Source organism: Dicentrarchus labrax, unplaced genomic scaffold (genome assembly GCF_905237075.1).
Source record: "Dicentrarchus labrax unplaced genomic scaffold, dlabrax2021, whole genome shotgun sequence".
Lineage (NCBI taxonomy): Eukaryota > Metazoa > Chordata > Actinopteri > Moronidae > Dicentrarchus > Dicentrarchus labrax.
The window spans coordinates 17,656,610-17,679,741 of record NW_026136718.1 but is presented as its reverse complement, the minus strand read 5'-3'; the positions used below and the strand labels follow the sequence as shown (position 1 = coordinate 17,679,741).

The following is a 23,132-nucleotide window of genomic DNA, read 5'->3' as shown; positions in this document are numbered from 1 at the left end:
CACAGAGCCAAAGACAAATCAGGCAGCGGAAGTTGGAGGAAAAATGAATGTCAAACTGTAGCATGGTGGTGTTTGCGTGGTTAAGTAACCTACAGTGAAAACAAAATGTCAGGCTGCAGTTTATTCAGGATAGTCCAGTTAACAAGACGCCTCCCAACCAACGCCACCACGCTGCTGTGCAGGACGAGCACACTGAACAGGACACAGACATGCGGATATGCTAAGAAGATTGGTGAGTGAAGAGGACAGCTACCATCGCTGTTCAGTGTGTTTCTTCAGCTGTGCTATGAAACAGATTAGTTTAGTTTACTGCACTGTGTGTGTGTGTGTGTGTGTGTGTGTGTGTGTGTGTGTGTGTGTGTGTGTGAGAGAGAGAGAGAGAGAGAGAGAGAGAGAGAGAAAGTGGGGGATACATGGTGGATGTATATTTGTGGTGTAAGGCAGGAATGTAATTGTCCTGTTGTATGCTAATTTCCACACTAATCATGAATCGTATTGTGATATATTTCAAAATAATAGCTATATGATGATTATTTTTTTACCATATTTTGCAGCCGTACTTATTTTCTGTTCGAGGTGTCACTATTGTGATGTAAACATTACTAATATCTCTCTCTCCTCCTCTGCAGTGTCCAAAGGGAAAGGCAAAGGCATGATGAAAGAAAACCTGAAAGGTCCAGAAGTGTGTCAAGACACTGTCAGACTTACTACTCATGCAGTAGGAGTCAACATCTTCAAGCAAGGAGAAGACCCCCCGCTGAAGCCCCCTGAGGAATATCCAGAGTGGTGAGGGCACATATTCCTTCTGTAGCAGAAAACTGTGCACATCTTTTACCCAAATAAAGATTGTTACTGTATATTTACAGTTATTTGAAGCATCACATGCTGCCTGCCCCTATTGCTATTGTCCACACCTACACACGCAAAAGGCTAGGTTTGATGTTTTGGTAGTTGAATGACGCCATATACACATAGATACATTTATATGGACAAAAATAACAACACATTTGCTTGTAATGGCTATTTTTTTCCTGTAATGTTTTCTGCCTTTTTATTTTTTTCTGCACACTTAGATCCAGACAATGTAATGCAATATTGTAGTATTTTGCAATCATATTACAATATACTGCAATATATTGCTGTATTTTTCTGGGTAAAAATTGATTTTCACATGCATACAACGTAACACATTACATCAAATCCTCTGTATGCCTGAACATATCTGAGCAATAAAGCTGATTCTGATGTGTCGTCACTGATCTGACCGCCCTCTCCTACTATCATTCACTCAGGTTGTACCAGTTGAACCTGGGAGAGCCCAAAAAGCTTAATGAGCTCAACTCGGACACCTGGGAATACTGGAAGCGCCTGAGGAAGGAAAACATTTGGCGTCACAACAGACTGAATAAGGGGAAGAAGTTTTAGGCCTTCATTGGACTGACCATGGGCTTCTTCCTGTACGTCAGGTTGCTTCGGACTCTGTGGACTGAATTATCTGACATGGTGTATGTTCAGAGCCAGAGTGAAACATCATTAGACATGAATCTCTTTGCCACTTACACCAAGTTATTTAAAATCATACAGAACACTGAGTGGCTCTCTGGTGACATTACTATGTTTAAAAATGGAGAAAAACCTTCACAGTGTAATGGATCACAACATACGACCAGAGTAAGACATCAGAAGATCTCAACAAAAACTTTAGAAAGATAAACTGAAAGTTCACTCTAGACCTTGTTGTTCAACTGTATCACACAGTCTTCTTCAGCGGGTTGTATTTCCCAGAGTTTGTCATTAAACTGTAGACGATCATATGTAAAAGACATACAGCATTTGTTTCAGGAATACTGCATTGCATTGAATTCATCTGTACATGTCTTCATGTTTTGGTTTTTGTCAATGGAGAGAAATGGCCGATGATATGTCCACTAATCACTTTTTCACTATTTGTTGTTTTTCTCAGACTCATTATAAATAAACATGCAATTATCCTGCAGATTTGTTGACTTTTATTCTTGCAGAATGTCTCGTAGCTTTAATAAACATCATCATATGAACTAATCTGATATCACTTTCTAATGAGCCACCCTTTATAAAGGGTTTAAGAACTGAGTTATTCATCATTTACAGGTCTGTTCTTATTAGTTAATACTTTATAGGGCTGTTACAAGCTATTAAAAGGGAGGGAAACACTAGTGGAAATCTGATTACCATTAGTTCATCTTTTAGTAAAAGTTGACTTCAATAAACGATGTTGCTATGACAACGCAAATCATGCAAATGATCGAGGCTACCGGAGACGACAGAAATGAGGAACCGAAATGAGAAGCAAATCATCTGGGGAACAAAATCACGTAAGATTGGAAGGACTGATTGGGTGTAAAGATGCGTGAGACAGCTCTCTTTCCATGTAAAAGGCACCGGTTCCTTTTTCTCCTCGACTGGATTTGACCGCCGGTCTGTACTCGTTGAAAAATCGGTAAGTCCAAAACTTTTCCTCCCGACTTTGATAAATCAAGTCGTTACGTTAATGGCGGAAGCAGCAAGTGATGTCACTTTTTTTGACGTTATTAATCGACGTCGTGGTGTTGTTAGTTTCGTTTTTGACTTAATTTTCTCAGTAAAGTTTTTTAATATCCTCTGCCGCGTTAATGCGTGTGCAGTTTAGGTGCGGGTCTTCCTCCCTCATTTGACTAGATGGGAAAACCCGAGCCCATGTTTACAACCTGTAGATTTGTGGCGCACCAGTCGTGTGGGCGAACAAGTGGGCGATTCATTCAGCGATCAAACCACTTTGCTGTGGGTCATCTGTCAGTCACATCCTGAGTGAATCATCAGTGCTGTGTGGTGGAGCGGATGATTTAAGGCCATAGAGTCTATCGGGGCAGGTTTTAGCGCATAAAAAGCCTCTTTCTTACGTCCCTTTTTTATATTAGTGGTGACACACAGGAAGATGGAGGAGTGCAAAAGGAGCATTGGGACTCTGAGTGAAGAAGTTTTGAACAAGCTGGCGAAGATGTTGGACAACTCGACCTGCGGTTGGAGGCAGCTGGCCAACGCGGTGTCCGAGCAACCGAAATTCCGCTGCAGGTGAGACCATGAAGGCATCACGCAAATATGGTAGCAGCCCTTTAAACAATATTCAAAGCCATTGACACACATTTATATTTCATCCTGTATCACAAGGATCTTCTTTTTATGTAATATAAAGGTTTGCCCCTCCATCATACTCTACATTCCTGTAAGTTTTTTGGGGCCCTGTCTCTATCAGCACCCCTACTGACACTGCTCCTCTCTCTGAACTCCCTCCCTGAAGTGAGACTGAGCTGACCAGCTGCTCGCTGCAGGTGCTGAGCGCCACAGGCAGCCCGGGACGCGCCCTCCTGGCTCGGCTAGCTGATCGTTGCTGCTCCCTGGACTTCCTGCTCCACTGTCTGAGGAAGATAGACCACCAGGAAGCTGTGCAGTACCTCAGCACCATGGGTAAAGCAGAAGTCACAAATGCAAATGCAGAGAAATGTTTTCCAGGAAATACCTCTTTAACTATAAAGATCCATCCAAAAATACAAAGCACTTTGCTTACCAGCTGTAGGACGATGTTACTAGAGATGTTTAAGAGTTGTAGCCCTTGACCTAAGCCATGAGATCTTTTCTTATAATGGCATTAAACACAGGGTGTGTGTGAAATTGTTACAGATCACATATTATGCACATTTGCGTGCTTATATTTATTCTTTAGGGTTCAACTAGTAAAATGTACGTGCTTTAATATTCAAGAGCACATTGTTTCTTTTATACTGTCCATTGTTGCATTGTGCGTTCGCCATGTTCTGGTTAGAGTTTGAAAGCACATGTACTCAAAAACTGGCTTTGTACATTTGTACCGTTCACAGCTTGCACAATAGCCAGACCCTGGAACACCTAATGTAAATGTCATGCAGCTATTATTAATGGTATTCATTCATTTTATTGATTGGTTATTTGGGTACATGTTTGCAGTCTCTCCTTTGTCCAGGAAGAAATAGTCCTGGCTCAACCATAAAACCCTCAAAGTGGAAGAGGAAAGATAGGGCTCAAGTATTTTTTTCTGGATCATTTTTGTCTGTAGAAGTGACAACAAGTTATCCTCAGCTGCTCACCTGCGCTCTGCTTCGCTGTGTGTGTGTGTTTGTTTGTGTATGTGTGTGTGTGTGTTAGTGACTGAGCTGATCCAGATCACAGTGCAGCCGCAGTCCCAGCAGGCCACAGTTGGGGGCAGGTTGGTATTGACCTGTAAAGCCTCTGGTCCCCCTGGACTTAGCTACCAGTGGTTCAAAAACAACGAAGAGGTCAGTCCAACATCTTATTATTATTACATGATTACAATATACAAGAAAAAGAAGTATTACAACATGTCAGTTATAAATTGATTATTTGATTGATTATTTCCTTGTATCAGATTTTGGATGAGACAGGGAGTACACCAGAGCTGGTCCTTTGTCCTTTAGCCCCGGTCCACCAGGGCCACTATATCTGTAGGGTCAACCATGGAGTAAACTTCATCTTCTCCCAGTGGGCTCATGTTCGCTTGGTCCACTCTGCAGGTATCTCTCCTCTCTTTCCTTCTATTCTCTTGGTTCCCTTTGTTTTATTTTATTTCATGGCATGTGGTGTAATCTTGTCATCTCAGGCTGCAGCAGCAGTCTGTTTCAAGGATCCGTGAGCGGGTTGCTTATCACCCATCAGCCTCAATCCCGAGCAGCGTCTGAAGGCGACACTCTTTTCCTGGAGTGCAATGCAGAGGCCAACCCTCCTGCACAGTACGAGTGGTACCACAACATGGTGCCCATGAAACAACAAAACACACGTTCACTCAAGGTAAGTTTATTCAAACCTGTGAACTGCTTACTAGTGTATAACAATTAATATTTTTTTGGATTAAAACTTAAAGGACCAGTGTGCAGGATTTAGTGTCTTCATGCAGTCTAGTTGCAGATTGCAACTCCCTCATTCAGCATAGAGGCCTCTATGGAAGGTGTCTGTAGATATAAAAGGGTCATTCTAAGGTAACAAAAACATAACAATTATTATTTTCAGGTGATTATACACTGATGACCTATAAATATTATATTACATTTCTACCAATAGATCCTCCTAAATGTTTAACACTGGACCTTTAAAGAAGGAGAAAAAGCTTTACAACTAAGCCAAGAACCATAAAACAATTGTGCTATCATTATAAAAAATAAAACAAACAAAAAATAAATGTTTGTTTAGCTTGAGCTCCTCCCAAATTGGCAAAGTCCTATTTGTTTGTAATCTGTATATTTCAGATTCTGTTACATAGTTTATATAGTGTAAGTATGATCTAATACCAAAATGTTGATGGTGCGTCATCAGATGAAGAGTTTGACCAGGTGTGGATTCAAATATTCCAGTTTTTGTACATCATCATATGAAAGCAGATATGTTAGGCCACGGTAATGTAGGTGTTGGGACTTTTTAATCAAAATACAGTTGACAACTAACTCTCACATTTGGTCTACTGGTACTTGATGTTGTGTATTCTTGTGCACACTGTAGATCCCATGTGTGACCACAGCACACAGAGGACTGTACAAATGCAAGGTGTTCAATTTGTACCACGAGGTGTGGACTGACGTAGCAACAGTTGTCATTGGTGAGAACCAGGCACATTTCTTTTTCCTGTGTTCAAAATGTAAAATTCTAAATGAGAAAGATCAAAAAGGATGTTAAAGGTGTAAATGCTAATGATAATTGTATGAATATTATCACTTACTTATTACTTATTATTTAGATAGACCAGCATTAAGTTTGACATTACACATTTATAGGTTCAATGTCACACTTGAGCAAAAGTGCCATGCTTTGCACTGAATAACTTCCTGTTTTATACTTTTTTGCAGGTCCCAGTTCCATCACTGATGCCTCCTGGGTAGAAGTTGATCGTGGTCCAGGTACTGTTTATATTCTGATAGAATATATATGAGTGAATGGAGGAACTAGAGTTATATCTTAGTTCCGTCATCCTTTTGTGCGTCATTTCATCCCCCCTAATTCCTGTTTTTCTTTGTACATCAGTGATAAATTATCACATAGGCTTATTTTGTGTGTCAAAGCAGCTAAATTGGGGTGCCCTGATAGCTTCCCATGGTAGAGCTGGCACCCCATGTAACAAGGCTGAGTCCTTACTGTAGCGGTCATGGGTTAAAATCTGACCTGGTATTGGTAGACTGTGTGTGTGTGTGTGTGTGTGTGTGTGTGTGTGTGTTCTTTTCGTTTTGTGTGTGTGTGTGTGTGTGTGTGTGTGTGTGTTGTGTGTGTGTTTGTTGTGTGTGTGTGTGTGTGTGTGTTGAAATCTTCAAACTGTGGACTGGGTTTATCTCATTAAGAAGAAAGCAATGTGTACAGTATGTGTGGTCACAAAACACTGTAGAAATTAAAATGAGACATTAAATAAACAGTCTTATGTAAGATCAAACACATGGGGATTTTTTACATTTGATTTTAATCTTTAATCTTTTCTGTGTTGACAGACTCACAGGAAGTCCACAGGTCAGGAATACAGCCGCTACAACAGATGGTCAATCCACCGACACCAGCCAAGCATTTCCATGGTGAGTTTTAATCAAACAAACACTGTAGTCACAATACAGTATCTGTGGATTTAAGCACACGCTGTAATTTTAGATCATTGGTTCTTTCATGATGCCTTAACTTCTTCCTCCACAGCAACAGACAAAGTTGCTCTCCTGATTGGCAACATGAACTACCTCTACCACACTCAACTGTGTGCACCCATCGCTGATGTCCACGAGATGACCAACCTGCTCAGACAACTGGACTTCAAGGTGGTTTCCCTGCTCGACCTCAACTGTCAGGAGATGCACAGCGCTGTTACAGAGTTCCTGTTGCTGCTTGACAAGGGAGTCTACGGTTAGTTTCTTGTGCATCTGGACAATATGTTCAAAAACGTGTTTCATATCTGTGTCTGTACTTTTAAAGACTGTAACAAGCTATACACTTCTTTACCCCTACATAGTCAATTAAGCTAAAAAAATAAGAATCTGACCAAGCATCTGTGCCAATATTTCAGCACATAACGTTTTTTTTAAAATACTTTTGATACTAGTACTACATGCTAGTAACACCCTTCTTTGTCCTTCCTTCCACAGGCTTGCTATACTTTGCTGGTCATGGTTATGAGAATTACGGCAACAGTTTCATGGTTCCCATCGATGCGCCGGCCTCCTACACGTCAGACCACTGTTTGTGTGTACAGAATATATTGACCAGGATGCAGGAGAAAGAGACGGGACTTAACGTATTCCTGCTGGACATGTGTCGCAAAAGGTGAAATACATTTTTCGAAATGCATTGAATGATGTGCCAGCTTTTTTTTTATGTCAAGTTCAGGTTACGTCATCCGCTGTACATATTTATGCTTCTAATGATTTTCTTTTTAGAAACCCAAATGATGATATCATTGTACAGCCAGGACTGATTAAGGTGACAGCAAATATAGTGTTTGGATATGCCACGTAAGTTTCTGAGTCTTCCACACATTCGTTTTCAAACTGTGTTGGTTTTTTTTTTGCTCAGAATGAATTCAGTGTTGGAGACAATAGAATAAACACACATGTCCGAATCACTAAAAAAAAGGTGTCACTCGTGTGTGACTTTGTGTGTTTAGGTGTGTAGACGCGGAGGCATACGAAGTGAAGAGGGAAGACGTGTCAAATGGCATCTTCATAAGCTTTCTCAAACGGCGAGTGTGTGAAGATGAGAAGGTCACAGTCATGCTAGACAGAGTGGCTGAAGGTATGTAGAGCACGTGAGATTGCTAATTTAGACCTTCAATAGATTTGCACCAACCAGGCATGCAATAAGCAGCTATTGTTGGAAGGTATGATTACGCCTGACATGTATCCAAAGTAGCTCCTGTATGTGAATTTTATTTCAGCCATTTATTTTGCTTTTTTTGCTTCCTTGATTGTGCAGAGATTATATTTAGATTATTACATGTGTAATCTGCATCTGTTTATCTGTTAGTGATTTTATCAGATAATCAAAACTTACTGAAATGACAGGTGTAATCATAACTTTACCTGACCAACCACTGCGGTGTTATTCTTTATAGTGTCAAATGTTTCACTCTTGAAGTTCCAGGGCTCTGGTAATGTGCATGTTGACTCAATGAAGTGCATTACTGACACACCTAAATGAAACCTCATCATTGTTATTAGTTCCACCTGTCTGATATGAGAACTTCCTGTTGCAAAGTATTACTACCAGTTGCAACAATAGCAGCAAATAAATGCAGTTCCACATTTCTTCTGGTGCACAAAACTGTCGGGAAAACAATTTTCTTTGCCAGGGAAATGCATCAGACCACTGTGAAAGTTTTCAGTTTGAATGCACCCGTAATGTGGCTGTTTCTGTGTGGGACAGCGTATTAAGGGAAAAAGATGGGGCTTGCTCCAATATTGAGCATGTTGCCACTCAGTCATATTACAGCATTGACAGGTGATGGAGCACACCTCTTTGGGTTCTAGTCAGATGTGCAACTCTTTAACAGCACTAATTAATGCATGTTAAAATTTGTTTACTCTGACCAGATATGGGTCGTTGTGACATCACACGAGGGAGGCAGGCTTTGGAGCTACGCAGTAATCTGTCTGAGCGACGTTCCCTCACCGACCGGATTCAAACAGCAGAATGTTCTGCATCCTACTCAGCACGAAACCTGCAGTGGGCTGTTGCTCATGGTACTCTTTTCACTAACATTACATTAAATGATGAAATATTGCAAAAATGATTATATTTGTTTACTTTATTTAATGTTGGCATGACATTCAAACATTTTTCTCGTCCTTTGTAGTTCTACCTAAGAGTCTCTGCCTGCAGTTTGACTGCGGAGTGAAGGTTCAGCTCGGGTTTGCTGCAGAGTTCTCCAACATCATGGTCATCTACACTCGGATACTTGAAAAGCCCAAAGAGATTGTTTCCTGCTGTGCTCAGCTTACTGACTTCCCTGAGGTTTGTTAGCCAATATTACATATGAAGATTTGAGATTTTAAAGATACACAGAGACATTTGTTCTTGTTCTTGGCTAGTGACTCGTCATGCTTGTGATTGGGAATCCTTCAGTGTTTCACAATAAACTATATCTTAAGCAGGAATTAATTTGTTATTGTGGATGCTTGTACACTGTGTTCTACGTCACTTTGGCAGGATGTGGAAATTGATCTGAAGAAGAGTAACCAGGAGACTCTGCTTGAAGCCGGCAGTTTGTTATTGATCAAGGAAGATCTTCCTTCACCTGAGCTCCCAAGTCGCTACACACGCATCCGAGGCCTGCAGAGACTTAAGGTCAGAAAGCTGATAAAATCAAAATCAAAATGTATGTTGAAAAAGTCCATAATTAATTTCTCTGAAGCTGAAAAACACATTTTGCTCTATACTGTCTTTATAGACGGAGCTCACATTCACTGTCTGCCTTCATTACACTTACTCCAACATGGATGAAGAAGTAGAGGAAAGGCAAACAGTGACAGTCGGTAAACCACTGGTCTCCAAACTCAACCTGCATGAACCACGACGGCCTCCTGCCTGCTCTGACTCTTTATCCTTCAGCCTCGACTCATTCAACGTTCCTGAGTGTTCTTCCTTCACTGAGGGCTTTGCCTCTGCTGGTTCAGCCTCAAACGCGTGGTCATATTATGCACAAACTGGCAGAGAATCATCCACCACTGACTCTCCAACTTCATCCAGAAGTGCCAACGTACCAGAGGAGACTGACAGTCCTGAATTATTTGACGTCCCTCAACCTCTTGTTGCCAGCAAAAGCTTGCCCCACAGCCAACTGAATGACACAAACTACACATTTAGTGACATGTACAATTTTCATTCTCATTAAGCATTATGAAACCTATTCCCATTACACGCTGATAAATCAGAAGCACACATTAACAAAAAATATGGGGAGAAAAAGCCTGTGAAATGTCTGTGTCAGTAAAGAGTCAAACTATGTTTTTGTTTTAAGAATTGGTTACATTATAATGCACTGAAAATGTAATTACTCTGCAGATCAAGTTTAATATGTGTTCTGTTTGTAAGATGGAAGAAATAAAACATGTTTCTAAAATGAATTGCATAAACTCTGCATGTGTAAGTTCCTTGTTCATCCTTTTAAACACTAAATGTGTGTTTGCAATCTGTTTTTCAATCAATGCTGTCAAATAAGGGCAACTCTCTCATCTCTGCCTCTGCAATACAACTGGACTGCGCCTGCGCACTCCCGTCAACTGGCTCTCACCGCGGCCTCCATTTTGCAGCAGTTTTGCTAACCAGCCGCTTCCACTCGCGGTGCAGCGTTAGTAAATAAAGTGCATCAAAGGATTGTTGTCAAGCTGAAGAAGTACTTTCATGGATAAAACTATGGCTGACCCATCAGCAGACGTGGAGGTTCTGGAGGGCGCCGAGATCCGCAAACTGTCGGAGCTGAGAGTTATCGATCTGAAGGCCGAGCTGAAGAAACGAAACCTGGACACCACGGGCGTGAAGAGCGTGCTGTCGGAGCGGCTGAAAAAGGTCTGTTAAATGCTCATTTGTTTAACTACTAGACACTCAATTTGAATACAGATGCATGTGTTTGTGTGGCTTCCTGAAGGCAACCTGTCAGACTAACGCAAACGTAGCTAATGCTACATTAGCTTACGAGGGCCCATTGACCTGAACTGTGTGATAACGTTAGCTGACGTTAGCTTTAATTGGTTAAGTGCTGTCGGCGTTTGTGGCCTTTTTACAAACCATTAGTTGACTTTGGTTCAGTTTTAAACTCTGTCTTGTACAGTTTATTAAAGTATCCGTATGTCGTTTTGCTTAAATCTCCATAAACAGGCAATCGAAGAAGAGGGTGGAAATCCTGATGAGATTGTTGTCGCTCCGGAATTAGCCCCAAAGAAATCAACACCCAAACGGACTAGCAAAGGTAAAGTTTACACCACGGATCATACAGTGTGTGTACAAGCTGTGACACCCATTAGTTTCTGTTTCAGCTATACTGGAGAGTCTACTGCTCTGATACATTATAACACTAACGCTGCCTTCAGGAATAATAGAAAGTACATGAGTGTATGTGTGTACAATGTTTTATTTATTGTATTCTCTGTGTATTTGTGTAAAGGACAGTACTTGGAAGTAACGTTACACTCAGTTGTCATTTCATTAGGTGCATCTTCATTTAAAAAAAATGTTTTTCAACTAAGAAGACCCTTGAGATTGAAATCTCTTTTACAAGGGAAACCTGGTCAATACAGCACACTAGTTACCATTTAAAGAGAAATAAAATAACATGATCCCTAAATTCTTCCAATGGGACTAGATCATTAGGATGTAGTAAGTTTAGCAAATTATACCAAGTCCATGTCGCAAAGTAGGAGAAAGCTTTTTTTTCCTGGCCTCAGTAAAAACCCTTTACAAAGCTTAAAGGGAACAAAGCTGGAGTTCTGGGCAGGAAATTACTTAAATAGGAGGAGAGTTTACCCAGCATGGGCTTGTACACAAAAATATACAAATGAAATTGTCCACATAGACTTAGTGACGGCCAGTCTACCGAATCATAAAGCGGGAACAGGAACCAGAGTTAAAACACAGAGCACTATGGTACACAGGTTGGAAAAGGTGGATCGTACTAGAGGTAGCATGCACGTAGACATCATCAGTCCACCTAAAAAGCCTGCACATCTTAAAACAAACCTTATTTTTTTATGAAGGATATAATATTCTGTGTTTGTTCGAACTGTTTTGGTGATCATTAAACTTCATGGTCATTTTTGGAGGTATTATACTGAGAGTAGATAGCATCTGTAAGTAATACAATACAATACAAATAAACAGCACCGAGAAGAAACTTCAGCCTCCAAATGGACTACAATGTCAGTTTGAACTAAAACATAATGTTCATGAAGGTATAATTTACTTCAAGGCTGTTGTGTTGGACCTAAATATGGATAGAAACTAAATGAATTGCAAGTTCCTTGAATAACATGTTAAACGTGTCTTTCAGCCCCAGTGCTCTCGCAGTGATTGCAGAAATGTACAGTGTACATTAACAAAGGGCATGTCAGAGCTAGAAGTAGTACTACTGTGAGCGACATGTTGAAAATGTGTTTGGACAACAGTCAAACTTTAGCAAGTTCACTTAAGCACTTGTTTTTTCCATGGAAACATAAGTGGGGGTGAAACAACAAAAGCTACTTTTTTATGAGTCATAAAATGTCAAAGTTTTAGACCATAAGGCAGCTGTTCTCCAAAGGCAATGGCAATTTGTAAAGTTGTAGTTGATGTATTATGGTGTTGGGTGTGCAAACTGTAGAGTTGAATCACCACTTCTATGACACAATTACAGAACATTTGAAGATATGTAAATGTGGCACATATCTCTGATGTATTGGATTTCATTACAATTGTCCACCTCTGGTAGAGTCTGACACACAACTGTTTTCTCGGATACCTGTAAGACACCCAGAATAAGACTTGTTCTAAACTAAAGCATATTTTCTGTAGATACGAGGCAAGAGAATGATGAACCAGAGGACAGCACTATCGAGGACGAATCCCATGATGGCCATGTGAGTTTGCTAAAGTTATTATAATTTCTTTGCAAGATTGGAAGCTATTCTGAACAACTGCAGTGTTGTTAATCTCTGTCAGTGTTTTTTTTTGTTTTGTTTTTTTTAGTGAATTTCATCTTTCTTTTTCAGGAAGAGCTTCAGGATGATCATGAGAACATGCAGGAAATGGACATCCTCGACATGAATGTTCTGGATGAGACGGAGAATGACAACGGGATACCAGCCGAGGACGACACCGACAATTTTCATGAAGACGCAGTGATGAATGACGAGAATGATGACAGGGCCCTCGAGTCAGAAGATGAAGCAAGAGGTCCAGAGGTGAGAAACTAGACTATAAATGTGTCTACTAATTCTAGTCGATTATCTGTCTAACTGGCATGTCTTAATGTTACTGCATTTGTATCTATTTCAACAGATGGATGAGTCCGAGATGTTAGATAATCATGAATATACTGCGTCCTCATCAATCAATATGGTATGTTCCCTCACAGATTTCTTTCATGTATGTAAATCCTGTGATGAAGCTACAGTAAAACTAAATGTCACAAATGGTCACATTCATTAAGACAGTCATTCTTTTCTCGCAGGCTCAGGATCCAGATGCAGACGACTTGAAAGAAGAAACAGGTACTGTAGTAAATGGGTTATAAAAAGGTGGAGGCATCTTTTCTTACAGTGTTGAGCTTGGAATGCAAACACTTTGTTTAGTTTCAACCAGGAAGAGAGACTGGAAGCCCAAAGGAAATTGCTGGCTTTGTGTTGAAATTGGGTTAACCATAATTAATAATATTACTGCTATATATATTTCTCAGGTTTCCAGTTGCGTTCTGGCACAAGTAAAACAGCAGTGGTTAACACTTTGATGCACATTGGCAGCAATTAAATGTCAAGGTCAGGGAGGTGTGAGCTGTTGCAGGTGATTGCAGTGTTTCTAGGTTGCCACATGAAGATCAAGACAAAGAAGATCAATCAAGATTCATCAACTGTTACGACTTTTTAAGGACACTGACTCAGAAATCAGCTGGATATGAAATTGCTGGACTTGAGCTGAAGTTTCTGGTCTTCACGAATGGACACTGGGAAAGTCAAAGGCTGAAAGAAGACGGGACTGCAGCGAGAATCTACCGCTGCGCTGCTGGTCTTGTGGCTCTCTTCAGCGCTGAACTCTTTGTCTGCTCTGGATCAGGTGAACAGAGTGAAGTGGTTCAACTTGAGAGATGAGCCAAAGTGTCGCAATAGTTGCTTGGTTGTCCTCCAGCCTTTGGGTTCTTTTCCAGTCTCTCCGTAGGGTCTACTTCACCCTTTTAATACATAGTTCTAAGAGCACAGGCCAGTGGTCATGACGTTCCTAATCCAGGCCTTGCCAGTTCCTCGTTAACCATTGCTGTGTTTCAGAAGTGATTAAACTCTGTGCCATTCTATTCCTGTTAAATCCGTAGAAAATGACAAAGTAGCCGGGTCTTGTTTATCTGAGCCGCTTAACGAAGATCACCACCAGAGCCACGAGACGAGCCCTGAAGAAGAGCAAGCTGCCACCGCCGGAGGGGAAGAAAATGTGTCCGACATCAGTGCCAAGTCCGACAAGGCCGCTGGAGATGTGGAGAGCGACAGGGATGTTGTGGAGACTGATTCCAATGAGGTTGGGGACACGCAGAATGTCCCAGAAGAGACATTTGACGCTGAAAACAAAAGCTCGCAGGCTGTTAGTGTAAGCGAACAGGGTGCTGTGGGTGAAACTGTTGATTCAGAAATGGGGTCTAAGAAGGGGGAGGAGGATGAGAAGACAGAAGAGGAAGCTGCTGCGGATTCAGCCTCGACAGTGAAAGAGTCCTCTTCTGTAGAGGGCGATGATCAGACAAAGAGGTTTGTTGCTTTCTGTCTACTAGAAACCAAAATGGCTATCTCTGTTGCATTGGCTCCTTTGTGCTAGCAAAATTTGGATGCTCTTTTGGAGGTAAAAACGTTCTGTGCATTTGTTCGTTTTCATTTGTCATTCCTTACACTCACCTATCCCACTTTATTACCCATTAACAAGTAACGTACTGGGATTGCCATGGGCTATAGGTCCATTTATTCACCGTTAAATCACTGCACTATGGTACATGATGGGCTGATCACTGTCAGTTATGTATTATACCATAAAACACATAAGTATATACATCTGTGTGATGAGAGATCCCAGGTATCCTTACTGCTGTATATTCATGGATTTTTTTTCTTTGTCTCTAGCGCTGAGGAAAAAGATGGCAAGACCGAGTCAAAAGATGACAAGGGTGAGTGAATTAAGTGGTATTTTCCTGATCGGGTCCTTCAAATTCAATGGATGTTTGCTCATTGACTTATTGTGTTTTTGTGTGTAGCTGCTGGAAGTGTTGCTGCAGCAAGCAGTAGCAAGAATCTGTGGGTCAGTGGTCTCTCTTCCACTACCAGAGCAACTGATCTGAAGACTCTCTTCAGCAAATATGGCAAGGTTAGTCTATGGAAACTATCCCTTGCCATTGTCGCCAGGCCTAGAATTTACAAATCATTTGTATTTTATGGAGGATTCCCTGGTCACTTCTACCTCTCTGTCCTTGCTTCCCCTCCACTAACTCTCTCCATTTCCTGCAGGTTGTTGGAGCTAAGGTGGTGACCAACGCCAAGAGCCCTGGGGCTCGCTGCTACGGTTTTGTCACCATGTCTTCCACAGAGGAAGCCACCAATTGTATCAGCCACCTTCACAGGACGGAGCTGCACGGCAGGATGATCTCTGTGGAGCGGGTGAGTGTTGGAGGAAGATTTGTGCTTCATCGTAGTGTGATTGTTGGCTCTCCCAATGATTGTAGGTACCAGTCAAATAAACACCTTTTTATGGATCTGAGTGAATCATTTGTACGCAGGACTCTATCTACGGTTTTTTAATTTAAGTTCTCTTCAGTGTGATGGGAGAACTTTAAAAGTGTTTCTAACCTGATGGATACAATCGTTATTACACATCCAGTCCTAATTAGAAACCCATACAATAAAGAAAAAGGTCATTAGGCAAGCCAGATGAGGGTGAGCCTATATATAATTTTTATGAGTCGTAAGCTTTACGTGTTGCCTTAAGCAATACATTCACTTAGATTGTTAAGCTAAGATCAGATGAAGCAGCTGGCAAAGCTTCTACAGAACATGTTGGTAAATTTCATGCTTAAGGTCTATTGTGAAGTCTGTGAAGTGGAAAATAGTAGGCATGGTAACAATTGTTAAGAAATAACTTGAAGAGCAATTATCACAAGTAATCTGATACAAAATAGGTGTTATAAGGCATTTCCATTGTGTGGTGTGATCAGTGTGAAATTTAATCTGTTGATTTGGCTTTTGTGAATAAACATGTTCCCTTTTAAATGTTTGTAGGCTAAAAATGAGCCTGCAGGGAAGAAGCCAGCAGACAAGAATGACGCCAAGAAGTCTGGCAGTGACAGGAGACACTCCTCTGACTCCAAGTAAGATGGCTTAGAAGCTGTTTGAATAAAGTCTCTTACTAAAAATATCCCAGCAGCTTTTTATTTTGCTCCGGTGTGCTTTTAAATATCGTGTGAGCAGATATTTTAAACTTCAGTTTCACCTGTTGGGACCTGCAGAAACCCCGTGTTTAAAATGTGTGTTGATATATGTCTGATGGAGCTCATGCTGTTAATATTCCCTGTAGATCTGATGGAAAGGATGAGAAGTCCGAGGGAGAAGGAAAAGATGGCAAAGGTGAGAAACGTTGGATCATTTGCAGCTTCTACGTATCAAGCAAATTCTGAAAACAATGTTCACCTCTCTAAAACATTTTCTTTGACAATGTCAATTTGTCTGACAGGGCGAAACGAGAGGACTGTAGTGATGGACAAGTCCAAAGGTGAACCTGTCATCAGCGTCAAAACCAAAAGCAAGGAACGAGTAAGGAAACATTCACTCTATAACAACATACACAACCCCTAATAATGTTTTGAGTTGTGTTGTTGATACATTAAGTATTATATTTATTATATATTAGTATAATTATATCAGAGGTTGAGAAGAAGGTTAGGGCCATACATTTGTAGTTTTTTGGAGGCAAAACAAACCACCTCCTAACTGATTTCTTTTTACATTTTCTCTCCTTCTCCAGAGCACAAAGAGTCGGGACCGCAAATCATCCAGTAAGGAGAAGAAAGACATCCTGTCATTTGACCAGATAAAGGAGCAGAGAGAGAGGGAGAGGCAGAGACAACGAGAGAGGGAGATCAGAGAGGTGGAAAGAAGAAGATGCACGTAAGGAATCATGCAAGGGGTGCCACAAACGAACAATCTTAATCCCCCCATAGCAGCTAATAAGACATAATTTAAGTATTAATAAAGCTCCTTTATTCCTTTGGATTACGAAATAAGTATAATTTTACACTGGACGCTATTTACTCAACACGTCTTTTAAAACAGTTCATTTGGTGCTGAGAGATTAAGATACGACATCTTCTTTCAGTGACCGGGACCGTGATCGTGACAACCGTCCGGACCGTGAGCGCGAGCGAATCCGTCTTTTCAGGGAGAGAGAAGAGAGGAGACACTTGGTCCGGAAGAGACAATGGCTGGAGGTGCAGTCACATTACTTATTTCTATTTATCTCTCTCACTGAGTTGTGTTACTTTGTACATTTCCTGCATTATATTTGGATTCATATACTGTTTTAAGCTAATAATGGAATAGAAATAGCTGTTCATCAATCAATTTGCTCCCATATATCAATTTGTGAAATTTCTCATCATCAGCCTTACTTTCTCATTAGTTTCGTGTTGATAATCTTACTGAAACCCATGAACGGTTCGACTCCCAGGCTGAGAAGCAGCGACTCGAAGCCGACCGTATGGAGCGTCAGTTCTTGGAGCGTGAAAGGTTACGTATAGAGTACGAGAGGCGACGTGAGCAGGAAAGAATCCTCAGGGAGCGCGAGGAGCTGCGACGGCAGCAGGAGCAGTTGCGTTATGAACAGGAGCGACGCCCTGTTAAGAGGCCTTACGACATGGATGGCAGGTAAAGATAATGGACATAGTGATGCTGAACAGGATGATTGATCAATGGATTTATTGATCAGCGATTAAGTACTTTTCTATGAACTGTATGTATCAGCTGGATACAGATCGGTTGATATTCTGGATATTCTGCTCCTTTTTTTTTTTAGGAAAGATGACTGGCCTGAAAAGCGCATGGCCATGGATGACCGCTATGGCCGTTCAGACTTCACTCGACAGGAGCGTTATCAGGACTTCGACCACAGGGACCGGGGCCGTTTCCAAGACGACATGATGGTCGACAGACGGGACAATGCTCGTGGCATCGGTGCAGACAGAGATGGTCAGGTAAGAAGTGTGGGTTACACTCTTTTAAGAAGGACATAAATACTTGTTGAGGTACAAAGCCACAACCTTTGATTGGGTGTAATCACTGCTGCAACAGCTCCTCCATTCTGAATCCTAAACAGCACTACAGTCCAGAGTTATCACATGCACTTCATTAAAGCCACATGTGTGACTGACACAGACCAGTACACATGTAAACAAATCCTCACACTATTCCCATTTTGTAGATGTGCACAACTGCCTATAGAACAGTAAAACATATGCATCTTTGTAGCCTAACATTTGTATCAACTATACAGGAACAGAAAGTTTAACTGTCTTGTGTGTCTCATTGCAGCACTTCTCAGACAGGTCAGATAGACATAGCAGAGACGGCAGGGACTCCTGGAGTGGACGCATTAACCCCAGGTGAGGCTTCAGCTCTAGCCTTGTTAAAACCTAAATAAAAACCGATCAGGCAAAATGTAAATATGATTTTTGTTTGTGTTTTTAGGGAAGGAAGTCGAGACTGGGACTCCAGCCGGAAGATTGATGGAGACAGAACATGGCAAAGTGTGTGTGTGTCTGTGTGTGTCTGTGTCTGTCTGTCTGTCTGTCTGTCTGTCTGTGTGTCTGTGTGTGTGTGGACTGTACTGCTAGTTACACTGTGTGCTTTTTTGATACCTTGATGTACATTTTGGAGTACAGTAGTTTTGCCTTCTGAAGACTGGAGTGGCAGATGGCACAAATATAGTACCAGGCTGAAAGAAAATGGTGTAACGTGTCCTGAAACTATATGTGGTCTCCTGCTTAATGGCAATATAGAACTATAACTACTGTGTCTTACGTTTTGCTTTGATGTTCCAGGTAGAGATGGTGCCATCCCAGGCCAGAGCCACATGGCACGTGGAGGAATGGCAGGGTGTGTAGTGAAAAATATTTTTTTTCAGCTCCAACCCAAGCACTGTGTGTTAGATCAGTATTGTTCATTGTGTGTCTTTGTTTTTTTTCAGCAACCGTGGAGGTTACATGAACACAGGAACATCTCAGTCCCTTTCTGGAGCTCTCAACAGACAGAACCAGCTGATGCAGGGCAGCGGGCTGCAGGGTGGAGCATTTGGTCGACGTTACTGACGTCTGTCAGTCTGAAGACAGTTCTGGGGCTGTTTCAGGAGGTCATATCGTGAAGGATGTGACCGTCTTGGTTTTGTACATGTTTTTAAACCAGGAATTCTTTTTTGACACAATTCCAATCCATTTTTGATGGAGACCTTTATTTTTCTGGTCGCTTCCTAATTTTTCTTTGTGTGTGTGTGATGTAGTGTTCCTCCTGCCTTTTACTACCATCTGTACCATTCAGTCCAACCCACGTTGTCTGTAACACGACTGTCTGCTCACAAGAATATGTTTTATAGCTGGGTTGGCCTGTGGTGCAGAGTCACGCAACGTCAGAGCTCTGTGTTGTAAATTCAGGTTTATAGACATCTGGACTGATGGACCTAACCTCACTAGTCTTCTCTCTGTATTCCAGTTTGTGTCTGAAGCATGTTTCCATTCTCATCAAATGAGCCATTGTTGCAATTAATTTGTTCAGAGCTTGAGGCTCCTGTTTTGACGTTATTCTGTTATGACACAGAGGATTGGTGGTGTTGAGCTGCTGGGGGAAAAAAAGGTTTTTAAACTACATGTCACATTCTGGTTATCCATACTTGTTAGACTTTTTTTAAAAACATATTTCAATCAGTGCATTTTTGTAAATAGTATTTGGTTTGTGTGATTGTTGGATAATGTAATAAAAGCCCCTGGAGCGTGTATGCGTTCAATCTATTGATTGATAAAAGCCTCAGATTCAATGTACGGTGTTTCAGTTTTCTGGAACTCAAATGTGTTTAGTATTTTGTGTTACATTTTGTTCTCTTGTCTTTCCATTGACAGTGTTGTTTAGTTGCCACGCTCAGTTCAGTGGCAGGAAAAATCAGCTTCTGGTGTTTTGTGGAGCTCAGTTGTACAATTCACAGGGTAAATTGTCTCCAACAATAAAAGTTTTTTTTTCATCTTTTTGCAGTGGTGCTACTCAAAACATTGTTCCCTGACTCATATTTTTAAACAGCCAGTTATGAATTGTCAATTTCAGGGGCTCAACAAGCTAAAACAAAAACTGTATGAGCTGGTGTGACTAATTTTCAACCCTTCTGTTCTGTCCCTTCCTTATAAAGATGCACTTTGTAAGTTTAATGCTAAATATTGTTGGCTTAGGTACTGAGTCTGGCTGACTCCGTGGACTCCTGAACATTTCAGTTGGAGCACACACGTCAACTCAAACTCTGAAATGGACTCAGTGAATACAGTTTCCACAGTATTAACATTTTGGTCTTTTTGAGAGCAGACTGAGTACAAAACATGGCTCCATTGAGAGTTAGGAGCACTCTACAAACATTGGTTTGAAAATATCAAAGATGCAAGCAAATTTGAGATTCCAGCCCATAGATAGCCTTAATGCAATAATGAATGTTCAGGAAGTGGATGTTATTCACAGTTATTCAAAAACACCTATCAAGCAGTCAAAATCAGTTGCAATGAAATGTAATCGTCACAATACTTGACACATTCAGCAGGTCCTGGTGTACATCTTACGATAACCATACCTCTAATGGAAGGAATACCTGTGTATCGTATGTTTCAAACATGGTTAGTAGTAATGATGGGGAGTATTGTCACTGACTGATTATTTCACATAACATGATGTTTCTCCTGACTGAAACCGTATTGCTGTAAGTCTGATACGTGATCCAGTAACAACAGTACTTGCACTCAGACTGCTGTTCTGGTGCCCTGAAACTTTGCCAAATAGCAGAGGGAGTGTTACTCAAGTCCACTGATGAAGGAAAGATATATTTCACATGTCTTGTAGACCTCCAGTGAAAACTGAAGAAATTAGGTAAGAAGCAAGCGCCGGCAATAGCTAACCTAGTGGGAGGTTTGGGAAAGCTGGTTATGTCATGTCTTAAAGGTCATCTCAACAAGTGTCTGTGCTGCATGTGATATAAAATAATAGCACATAATGTGAAGGTTGTCTAGGATTACTTACATATTGTGTGTTTAACTGCAACAGGAAATGATCTTAATGCTGTTTGACCTCTGTACTTCACACTCATAGCTAATGACTACACCAACTGTCAGTACTGGCTTATGATTTCCAGATATAGCTCATTCTTCCCTCTAACTTCCTCAGTCTTATCTATTACTGGCCCCAAGTTCCTTTTCTACAAATGGAGTTCCTGTCTTTCCACAGATACTTTACTCCTTCAAACACTGCAGCTCATCTGTCATGTAGCACAAATGAGGACTCATATGTATATTACTGAAGAAGTACTCAACGTCAGACTTGGATGGTAATTTGAGCTTCTACATCAACTGAGTGAAACAACATTTTCAACAGGTGTAAACCAGAAAAATGTGTCCAAATCCCGGTAAAGTTTGTAGCTTGATGATCTACAATAGCTCATATCATTACATTTTACAATAACAATTTTTAGCCGACTTAAAAGTTCCTATTAAATTAAATATGCAGTTTCCTTGTGTTCCTAGGTGAATTTGTTCCAGTCTTTAAGACAAAATGCATATTTATCTTGCAGTTGCACCCAAACATACTTTTAGCCAATAATATGTCATGTTAGATTTTGTGGCAGTACAGGTGACCCCATTATATCAAATCTATAGGTCTTTCAACATTGCCAACATCACTAACACATTCCCACCCATCTGTCTACACCTTATATACTGTCAGTGGTCTACAATATCTTGCAGCTTGCTTGTCATCTTTATTTGTGTCCACTAGAGGGTGTCAAATAACCATAAATAGAAGCCCGAACTGTTTGTTTCCCTTTGTATTGTAATGTTATGCAGATTTATTAAATGAGTGCAGGTATAGAGTAAGCTGATATACAACATTTACATTGGAAACAACTATGTGAGAGGGTTGCAGTCACTGCATCCATACAATACATGTGACAAAAACTCCTGCATCCATGTATCCATGGATGACAGCAGTGCCACATAGCAGAAGTGAGGTAAATGGAGACAGAAGATGGGGGCCTAGAGGACATGACTTGTGGGTGAAAGGATGCTGGGGATAAATCACGGCATGTAGCAGTGTCCCTGCAGCTGGTTCTCCACTAAAACTAAACTTCACCAAACACCCATCCAGACCAGATGTAGAACGGACAACTTAAATCAACATGACCATGGTCGCTGGGGTGAGGTGCACAAGGGGTCTGTGCCACTTCACCTGGACACACACACACACAAACACACACTAAGGCAGTAATACATGTATGCGAGCACCCACACTGAGGTCAATGTAGAAGGAATGCACACACACACACACACACACCCACGCACACGCACACTGACTCCACTGATCCTGAGGCTCACCCCGTGCTGTGCAACATCATTTACCCAGATTCCTGACCTTTGAACAGTAACTGTTTATTTTCTCTGATGTCTGTCCTGATGAGTCGTCTAACTGAAGCGTCCTCCATGTTTCTGTGTCGGCTGTATCTCACTCCCCTTTCTTTCTTCCTTCCCATATCAACATCTGTATCTATTACAAAGTCACACAAGCTCATTGCCTGCTGCTCTCCTCCTTGTATGAAACATTTAGTCTGTTTGGAAATCTGGGCTTGTTGATTCATCAGAGACATTTTAAAAAGCATCACACAGAAGGGTTCTACAACAAGAATTAAAACCAGACTGCAATGGTCTGCTTCAGTGCAATGTGTGCTCTTTGCATCTGCAGGTTTATTCATTTGGGTTTATCATGAGGTCTGCTATTTGTGTCTGGCTATAGGTTTTACAAACTGTAATACATTTAGCTGAACTCTCCCTTTGTGATGATATGTGGAGGTATAGCAGGTGATGCGATGACTACAGCAGGTGCCAGATCACCACCACTGTCCTGCACGTGAGAAACAGACGATTCATATCAAATCACACAGCAGGTTTTCAGTCAGATCTTCTTTGTGATTCATTGCCTTGGTTCACGTCTCTGAATCAGTGGCAGTTCATGTAAATGTAAGACACTAGCAGGGGAACTGAGGCAGGGTCATAATGTTTGTGTTGCATGTTTGCATTTGATGGTATGCTCATGTTTCTCTGTATGGCAGTC

The 23,132-nt window shown here is 41.2% G+C and overlaps 3 protein-coding genes across 4 annotated transcripts; all 3 read left to right on the top strand.

The window, feature by feature from the left end:
- Positions 1-15: 15 nt before the first annotated feature.
- On the top strand, positions 16-1,996 carry mrpl54 (mitochondrial ribosomal protein L54). Its single transcript, XM_051378013.1, has 3 exons — positions 16-232; positions 630-786; positions 1,293-1,996. Exons 1-3 carry the CDS (start codon positions 106-108, stop codon positions 1,423-1,425), a joined length of 417 nt encoding a protein of 138 aa, XP_051233973.1. The 5' UTR covers positions 16-105; the 3' UTR covers positions 1,426-1,996.
- A 288-nt stretch (positions 1,997-2,284) lies between these two features.
- Positions 2,285-10,151, top strand: malt2 (MALT paracaspase 2). Its single transcript, XM_051378009.1, has 17 exons — positions 2,285-2,479; positions 2,937-3,090; positions 3,317-3,483; positions 4,198-4,328; positions 4,439-4,583; positions 4,670-4,857; positions 5,563-5,659; positions 5,907-5,957; positions 6,537-6,617; positions 6,733-6,936; positions 7,176-7,353; positions 7,467-7,541; positions 7,694-7,821; positions 8,619-8,768; positions 8,882-9,039; positions 9,235-9,372; positions 9,476-10,151. Exons 2-17 carry the CDS (start codon positions 2,954-2,956, stop codon positions 9,917-9,919), a joined length of 2,472 nt encoding a protein of 823 aa, XP_051233969.1. The 5' UTR covers positions 2,285-2,479; positions 2,937-2,953; the 3' UTR covers positions 9,920-10,151.
- A 141-nt stretch (positions 10,152-10,292) lies between these two features.
- On the top strand, positions 10,293-20,045 carry safb (scaffold attachment factor B). 2 transcript variants are annotated; one of them, XM_051378008.1, is made up of 21 exons: positions 10,293-10,593; positions 10,903-10,993; positions 12,571-12,635; positions 12,768-12,959; positions 13,057-13,116; positions 13,229-13,268; positions 14,081-14,504; positions 14,871-14,914; positions 15,002-15,111; positions 15,252-15,401; positions 16,020-16,108; positions 16,315-16,364; positions 16,471-16,550; positions 16,762-16,904; positions 17,113-17,224; positions 17,464-17,660; positions 17,809-17,986; positions 18,324-18,394; positions 18,480-18,538; positions 18,833-18,887; positions 18,979-20,045. In XM_051378008.1, exons 1-21 carry the CDS (start codon positions 10,429-10,431, stop codon positions 19,097-19,099), a joined length of 2,496 nt encoding a protein of 831 aa, XP_051233968.1. In that variant the 5' UTR covers positions 10,293-10,428; the 3' UTR covers positions 19,100-20,045. The 2 variants fall into 2 exon arrangements, with proteins under 2 accessions (XP_051233968.1, XP_051233967.1); XM_051378007.1 differs by having other exon boundaries at positions 17,416-17,660.
- The last annotated feature ends 3,087 nt before the right edge of the window (positions 20,046-23,132 follow it).

Bases quoted from the DNA above. Each gene is read 5' to 3' on its own strand.
- mrpl54 (XM_051378013.1), top strand. From the start codon at position 106: ATGTCAGGCTGCAGTTTATTCAGGATAGTCCAGTTAACAAGACGCCTC. The intron at 233-629 runs GTGAGTGAAGAG...CCTCCTCTGCAG, and splicing joins CGGATATGCTAAGAAGATTG to TGTCCAAAGGGAAAGGCAAA. The intron at 787-1,292 runs GTGAGGGCACAT...TCATTCACTCAG, and splicing joins CCTGAGGAATATCCAGAGTG to GTTGTACCAGTTGAACCTGG.
- safb (XM_051378007.1), top strand. From the start codon at position 10,429: ATGGATAAAACTATGGCTGACCCATCAGCAGACGTGGAGGTTCTGGAG. The intron at 10,594-10,902 runs GTCTGTTAAATG...CTCCATAAACAG, and splicing joins TGTCGGAGCGGCTGAAAAAG to GCAATCGAAGAAGAGGGTGG. The intron at 18,539-18,832 runs GTGTGTGTGTGT...TTGATGTTCCAG, and splicing joins TGGAGACAGAACATGGCAAA to GTAGAGATGGTGCCATCCCA.
- malt2 (XM_051378009.1), top strand. From the start codon at position 2,954: ATGGAGGAGTGCAAAAGGAGCATTGGGACTCTGAGTGAAGAAGTTTTG. The intron at 4,584-4,669 runs GTATCTCTCCTC...TTGTCATCTCAG, and splicing joins TCGCTTGGTCCACTCTGCAG to GCTGCAGCAGCAGTCTGTTT. The intron at 5,958-6,536 runs GTACTGTTTATA...CTGTGTTGACAG, and splicing joins AGAAGTTGATCGTGGTCCAG to ACTCACAGGAAGTCCACAGG.